This window comes from Uranotaenia lowii, chromosome 2, assembly GCF_029784155.1.
Source record: "Uranotaenia lowii strain MFRU-FL chromosome 2, ASM2978415v1, whole genome shotgun sequence".
Taxonomy (NCBI): Eukaryota; Metazoa; Arthropoda; class Insecta; order Diptera; family Culicidae; genus Uranotaenia; species Uranotaenia lowii.
Window position 1 is genome coordinate 230,323,877 of NC_073692.1, and position 7,849 is coordinate 230,331,725.

Consider the following 7,849-nt stretch of genomic DNA (forward strand, 5'->3'; position numbering starts at 1 on the left):
ATGCAAATTATTTATTTATCGAATTTCTCTGAATTCCTTTTCAAGTCCTTGCTTGTCATGGAAATCCTCAAAAACCAAAATGTCAAAAAGTGTCGCGGTGTCGCTTCGGAAATATACTTTGAGCGGCTGCGCTGTAAAATGTGCTTAAATTTTGTTAATTTAGGCCGATAGGTTATGTAAAGGTTTTCTTATGGATAATGAAAAATTAACTTAATTACTTTTCACCCAAAAAAAAATCATTTCAGTATTTTTTTATCTAAGCATGGTATCGTTCCGTTTCTTGATAGCAATACTATTCATTACAAAACCATAACATTTGGCCTTCCTATTTCTTCTTTCTTTTGACTTGGCACTCCATACCGAGTTCTGCTTTTACTCACCCTTTCTACACATCCGCAATCCTCAAATACCGTTTCTTCCTACTTACTTATCAGAGGTCTTCATACCCCCCGAAACCATCCCCATCCCACTTTTGCGAAAACCGGCTTTCTGCCCCATAAACTCGTCAACCCGTCAGCCGCTGTTTTGCTTGGGTGGATGAAGTGTCTCTCGCTTATTTTCTCTCTCTCCCGCTGCCTGCATGGGGCAGAAATCGAAACCGAAAGAAAATCGTCTGCCCCACGACGAGCACGTTCGCCCAGCTACTAGCATCATCGCGAAACTACGCCGTAGCCAAATGTGCTCGAATTCGCACTCACAACAAAAACAATGTTGTTTCCGACTCTGGAATGCTCCCTATTTCGTCCTACGACGACGACGACGGATTGGATTGTTGTTCCTGTAACCGGTAAACTAGCTAGACCGCAGGCGCTCTCTTGCTGCTGTTGTGATGATAATTTTCGTAGGGACGGAACTGGGCCCTGGGTAGGTAATCTGGGGCGGTCGGCCTGGGGATGCTGATTCCCGTCCGTCATTACCGCACCGCATAATATTCGCCCGAGCGTCATCGTAATCGTACGATGTGTTTTTGTTATGCTGTGATGCGATTTTGAGCCCACTTGAAACTGGATATCAAAACAACTTTTAGAACTTTATACGACCTGGGACCTGTTTTAATGTGGTTTTGAACACTTGGTCAGTGTATTTTGGTTAAAGAGAGCTAGTTTAATTGATGAAGTAGGTTGGCTTTAATTTAACATGGTTTAAAACATGTTCCACGACATTTGTTAAGGAGGGGCGTGACCATTCAGCTCTAGACTTTAAAGGTAGATTAGGACGTGTAAGGCCATGTTTAGAGCGAAGGACATAATAAATTCTTATCAATTTGGATGCAAATAATAAAAGTGCTGATTATTTATCTTCAAATATCGCACTGGTAGAAGAAAAGGCTAGGCAGATAAGTGCTTAATACCAATCTAGCACCTACACAACTTTAGGCGTTCTGAAGCATGAGCTACACAGATTCAGCGCGGCACCACTTTTCCCCAAAAGCACCACCCACCACCTGTCCGCAGCAACTTAAAGCAACCATGAAAGTGAAGCCGGGAGCCGGCAGCACACAGACATGCTCGTGCGCTGATGTCGATGTTGTTGTTTACGAGCTGCTTTAAATTGCGGCGAGAACCACGCCGAAACTTTAGTCAGTGCCAGCATTTCAGCTTGTTCAGAGATTGGCTTGTACGTTCGCTGTTCTCAGTCGGAAGAACCCAGGATACGGAAGAAAGTGTGAGAAGACCAACGAAAGGAACAGTCTTTCACCTATCACCACCCTACGGGAATTCAAAGGAAACTGCGTAGTTGATGCCCACAGTAGGATAGCGAGATCCTATCATCCAATCCAACTGCCAATAAAGTGTATTATCGGAAGCCTCAGTAGCTCCAAAGTGCCGGTATTCGTTGATAACATACATAGGTTATTCAACTCCAAAGTGCGTATTATAATAAGTGTGTTCAGAGGAAAAGTACAAAGTTATTTTCTACTGAAACTTGTACCTGATAAACGAGAAAAACAAAAGCATCATCATGTCAGCATCACCAATCGCCCGGCAGGCCTGCAGCCAAATGCAAGCCATCCCAACGAAGAGAATTCTGATCCACGATGCCTCGGAACTGCCGGACCTCTACTCGTCCACACCCGGAGGCACCATGTACTCTACTACTCCAGGAGGTAAGATTGGAAGCTTTAAAAAAAATTCATAACAGTGTGATAACGCTTCGTCGAGAAAGCGAAAGAAGAAACACGTTTGTCCTTGCCAGCTAGCACATTGCCAAACTATTACGCAGTAGGCCGCACCTTGCCGCTGTTATTAATAAACGAAATACGCAGGCTTACGCTAATATATCCAAATCGTTTTCGCGAGCCAGGCCCACTAGATTTGTCACTAGTGCGTTAATTTTATGTGAAATATTTGCCCCCCATTATGTTGCCAAACCACGTGTTTGACAAATGTGTGCTCTATGACCGTGCAAAAAATAAGACAAGTATTGCCGGGAACAAGTTATTTTTAGCACTTTTTGGCACGATTTAGTAGCCGGTGTGTGGTGCACCTACATACGCGCGTCATGTGGCCAACTTGCCACTTCACACAAAGAACATCGGGGAATCGCCATCAGAGAGTTCTTTGTATATCGCAATCCAGCTTGAAAAAAGAATAAAACTAGGCAAGTTTTATCGGCTGGGTGTCGCGATTTTTAGTTAGCATTCATATAATAAGACATTGAAACATCAGGTTCCAGGAAACCGGTTTGTTTCTTTCTTCTGGTTGGATACTTGAACCCGTGAAAGGGGAAACCGACTGCTGCCGACGTGGTATTCCTGGGCCTTAAGATTTCCTGCATTAATCATGACCATTTTTTATTATTTGATCAACAATGGAGGTGTTTGGTATGCACTCCTCGTAAGCGTGCAAGGGACGACAAAAAATCATGTTCGAAGAAGGGAAATCAATCGTTGTCTATCACGCGACAGCCGGTGGAAGATGATCCACGGTGATCATACTCGCTGGAATGGTGCTGTCTTATAATAGTTTTGTTTGTTGTTTCGTTTTCATTTTCAACCCAGACTATGTAAGCACAACGATCAGAGGGCGCTCTGGTATGATTCAGTCTTCCATGGGACATGACTTAATGGCCGTGATCGATTCTTAGGGAAACTCAGCCTCCGAATGCCCATATTATCATGAACAACTGATTAGCGGAGCTGATAGAGAATGACTTGTTGTCTTTTTTGTTGCTGGAGCACTGTTGTCACATCTTGTAAATCCGTTAACCAGTTCAATCAGGCATTCCTAGACCACATGCAAATTTGTTGCTCTGAAATTTCATCAACATCGATTTAATGACAAATCTCTGAAACAACTGTTATTTTCAAATTTTCTGCATTTTCGATACTTGAAAAATTGTTTCATCAAAAGCTGGTTCAGAAAATTTTAATGTTTACCAACATAAAAAAACACCTCAAGACTATTAACCTTCCAGACCTTGCTAAGCTCATTGAACTTGTACATATTTTTCGAAATCTTTCTCTCAACTTTTTGCAATTCAATCCTCAATTTCTTTATGAATATTATTTTATCGTCTTTGGCTGAAACTAGAAACGTGCACACACACTTTGTGTGGTGTTTTTTATTAGCACGCTTTCAACAAGGAGGAATTGGTCAAATTGACCGGCCTTATCAACCACTCACACAACATCGAGTGAGTTAACGTGTATTCTAAACACGATGCCGATCGCAGCACAAGAAATGAGCGTGTGATATCTAATCAGGAGCCGGTAACAAAAATGAACACACGGCTTAAAGTTCCAACAACATATACTGCTAACATATTCGTTGGATTATGCAATAGGTCGGATGTTTTCGTTCCAGTTCATTAGAAAAAATGCTCTCTCCGATCAAAATTTTGAAAAAAAAGCCTTTGTGATAAGACGCTGATATCATAATTAAAGCAAACAACTTAGTACTGCGATAGATCTACTTTGACATGATAAAATATAAATCACATACGAACTCTCAAGTAGTGTGTGACACAGAAACTAAAAGTTTAATAAAATAAGCTCACCGTAGTACGCGGTTCCCATACTGACCCATTTACTAACACTTGCTCTGTGATAAAATTGAGCACAAGAAAGAAACATCCGACTTGGGTACATAGCATGTACGTAGCTTCCCGGTTTGATTTCGTAATTTCGAAACAGACGAACAGTTGCTGTCGCGTTACTTTGTCTGTCTCAATCACAAAGTTCACTGACATACGTAAGTGGGCTTTTGTGAGCTAGCTATTTGCGAATTTTAAATATGCATACAACCGAGTCATGTACAGTAAGAAATACAAACCAAATGGCTTATCCTTTTGAGCAATAAAGAAGGACGTTGAAGGTTATGGTTTATGGTCTTAGGGAATAAAAGTGAAATCGAAAAGTTGTACTCATCGAGCGGGGTTAGTTTACTTAAATAATATTTTTGAGTGTAGTTGGTTTACTAGTGTAAACTCGGAAAACTGGGAATGGCCGGCGCATGGAAAAAATACTTCCGGCTCACCAAATAACGATAAACTTCAAATCGACTCCATCGTATGGCCATTGATTGTATTTCAAATTTGTTTTGAGATTGTTCCGGCTCCGGTAAATAAGACGGAGTGGTTGGAAATGGAAGGACTAAAAAAGCACATAGATTTGAAAGATTGTTGTTTAGATTGTTTCAGCACCAAAAGCGCAAATTTGGAAGACTGTTACTGAAATTATTTTGAGAAAGACGTAGTGGTTCCAGCACAGATTTTAAAAGTTGATGCTATGATAAATTTTAGAGTGTTCCTACTCAGGTATATAAGGCGCTGTGACTGAAGAAGCATTTCTATATCCTTATATTCTAAAAGATATTGCTGAGATCAACATCCTTTCAAAAGTTTGGTTTTCCTACCATTTCATTTTTAGCTACCGGAGCTGGAATAATCTCAAAACGTTACCGATAAATGAGACAAAGTGGCTGAAAAACAATACATTTCAAAAGTTGTTGCTTTGATCGTTTCGAGACTGTTCTGGCTCCAGTAAATAAGACAAAGTTGCTGGAAAAGTACAAAGATAGTAGGCTGTTGCAGAGTGGCAATAGCACAAATTAGGAATGCTGTTACTAAGCTTGTTTTGAAATGTTTCTGGCTCCACTGAATATAACGAAATGTAGAGATTACGAACATCACCTTCGGACAATCCTCATATTTTTCGATAAGATTTAAATTCAAATATCTTCTAAAACAGTCTTCACTACAACTTGTAGAATCCAACGTAGAATAAAACACTAAAGAAAGATGGAAAATACCGGGCCTTTGCCAAATATGCTTGACGAATGAGGGACTGAGAGACGTAAGTCAGTTCAATCTAATTTTAAGACCCGATGCCAAGATGAGATGAGATCACCGTCATCCGGATACGTCATACACACATGGTTTTGCGATCTAAGGAAATTTGCTTCGAATCAGCTGCGGCTGAACGTTCGACAGACTGATTGCCGTCAGCTTTCATTTTTAAATCTCTTTGTACCTACTATATAGAGAGAGTTTGTTTCATTCAACTATTGTTGACTATGGGTTTCACAATCAGAAAAACGTGTTGAAGAAGGCATGCTTCTAAGCATGATGGCACTAGATTGCATTCCATTTTCAGAAAACTTAGTCGTAATTCTTGAATGTGAGATTGTACTGAAGACAGATAATCAAAACAAGGAACCACATGTTGAAAATTAAAAAGACGAAGAAATGTAATAAAAAGTTTGCTAATCCATTTGACTTAATGTCTGAAGGTTATCACGGTCTTGAGCACGGACTCTTGAAAGTTGTTTTTAGAAAATATCTTATCTTGAATGCTTTCCATCCGGTCAGAACCAGTAACGGTGAAATTAAGGATCTTTTCTTGTGGACACGCACACAGGCAAATGTTCGCGATAAGCAATCAGTAGCGACCTCGTTAACAAAATAAAAAGGCTAACAGATAAGCGTTATCACAGCTGTGCTTAAGCTAATCCGCGCCAATTGAATCTATAAACCATCCATTCTAGCCACAATCTAATCTCGTTCTCTCCGATTCTCCAATAGGTACCCGCATCGTCTACGAGAGGGCCTTCATGATGAATCTGAAAAATTCACCACTATCGCGCACCCCGCCGACTAATCTGCACAATCTACCTCACAACATCCTGCGGAACAGTCCCGGCAAGGCACCGGTGGCCACCAATCTGATGAAACCAAAGCCCCAGACGACCCAGGTCCAGCACTCACCGCCCAAGTTCGATGAACACCAGGAACAGTTCGACATGGAGATCTAAGGTTTCCTCCGAGAACTTCCAGCTTTCTTTCTTGTTGATGATGGAGATCATTAGGCATACGTTCTCTACGTATCGCGATTATCGGGAGAGCAGCCACGTTTATTATAAACTTTATAAGTTTATCCCCTAATCTTAAAAACACTTTAGTCGTTTGTAAGTCTTTTTTATTGCTTAGGAAGGAAGCTGCTTTGCAAACGTGCGGCCTCCGCCTTTTTGAGATGGCAGATATTAGCGAGACCAAACATAAAATCTGTGGGCATTCAACGAAAAAAAAGTATCTTTAATGTTTTAGAGGAAAAAAAAGTTCAGTTCAAAGACTGTCAAACTTTAACTAAAATTATGCAAAACATCTTAAACCATAATACAATCATAGGCAGCAAATGTTAAGAAAAACCCCAATCAATCAGGAAACTAAATCCGGATGGAACCCTCATCTACGTGGTTCTCATCGAATTCAGAGTGTTTATCAGATTGTCGAATGTTCTTAAAGTTAGAAGAAACCACTCCAACGACGTTTTGCATAGTGCTTCGTTATTGAAATAATTTTTAATTTTAAACCACAAAAAAAATCAAAACGAAACATGTCAACTGCTTCTCGGTGGTCGAGAAAAGTTGCCCCTCATTTTGGATGTTATTTAACTGTTTTTTTTTCGCGCGGTCGATATGTGATATTGATATATGTATGGATAAACTTGCACCATTCAAGCGATCCGTTTTGATTTTTTGTGTAAGGTTAGGTGTTTCAAATATAATTTTTTGCTTAATTTAAGTGAAGACATGTAAACCATTTTAGTATCATCGGATAGAAAAGCAAAAATTTGTTTTGGACTTAGTAACTATTTCACTAAATGAAAAACATGTTTTGGTAGCAAAAATCAAGCATAATTGTTGTAGAGCTTCGCTGTAGATGTAATTTAACTCTAATGTTGTTATCATCAGGAATTTTCTTCGTAACGCAGGAGAGATGATTGAATATTTTATTGTCGCATGAAGCGATAATATTGATAACCCTTTATAAATATCTTTGAAGAATTCAATACCAGGCTAAACAGTAGTAGATGATGATAAAGATCATGACGTTGAATCTAATTCGATAACTTCTGCTATGAAATGATATTTTGAGTATAATAATAACAAATACATAAATAATGAATCAAATGAAAATTTAATTTTAATCTGATTATTAGTAATAAACAACTTTATCCGAAACCCCACTGTAGGTAGGTATATATAAAAAAAAATATTCAAAACACGTCACGATTAGGGAGAATTGTCTTGAAAGTATTCGACTTTGAAGTGATATTCCCACTTTGTTAGCTGCTGTCGAAACTCGAAGCCTGTTTTGAACAAGTAAATAGTTCTAAGTATTAATAGAATTGAAATGTAAATATGTTCCGTGCTCTTAACCGAACTCCTAATCAAAAATGAGTTGAGTGAATCTTTGCTCTGCAATCAATGCATAAATGTATAGGCTATTAAAGGATAGCCAGAGTCATATATCAATGCTTTGTGACTTACATAAGTAAGTATAACGCCTTAATTTATGTTAATTTATGGACTTCAGGTATCAGGTAGGCAGGGGGTAGGCTTAATAG

The 7,849-nt window shown here is 39.3% G+C and overlaps 1 protein-coding gene across 1 annotated transcript; it reads left to right on the forward strand.

The window, feature by feature from the left end:
- The first annotated feature begins 1,568 nt into the window (after positions 1–1,568).
- On the forward strand, positions 1,569–7,423 carry LOC129747551 (eukaryotic translation initiation factor 4E-binding protein). The gene is made up of 2 exons (XM_055741828.1): positions 1,569–2,107; positions 6,025–7,423. Exons 1-2 carry the CDS (start codon positions 1,963–1,965, stop codon positions 6,252–6,254), a joined length of 375 nt encoding a protein of 124 aa, XP_055597803.1. The 5' UTR covers positions 1,569–1,962; the 3' UTR covers positions 6,255–7,423.
- The last annotated feature ends 426 nt before the right edge of the window (positions 7,424–7,849 follow it).

Bases quoted from the DNA above. Each gene is read 5' to 3' on its own strand.
- LOC129747551 (XM_055741828.1), top strand. From the start codon at position 1,963: ATGTCAGCATCACCAATCGCCCGGCAGGCCTGCAGCCAAATGCAAGCC. The intron at 2,108-6,024 runs GTAAGATTGGAA...ATTCTCCAATAG, and splicing joins GTACTCTACTACTCCAGGAG to GTACCCGCATCGTCTACGAG.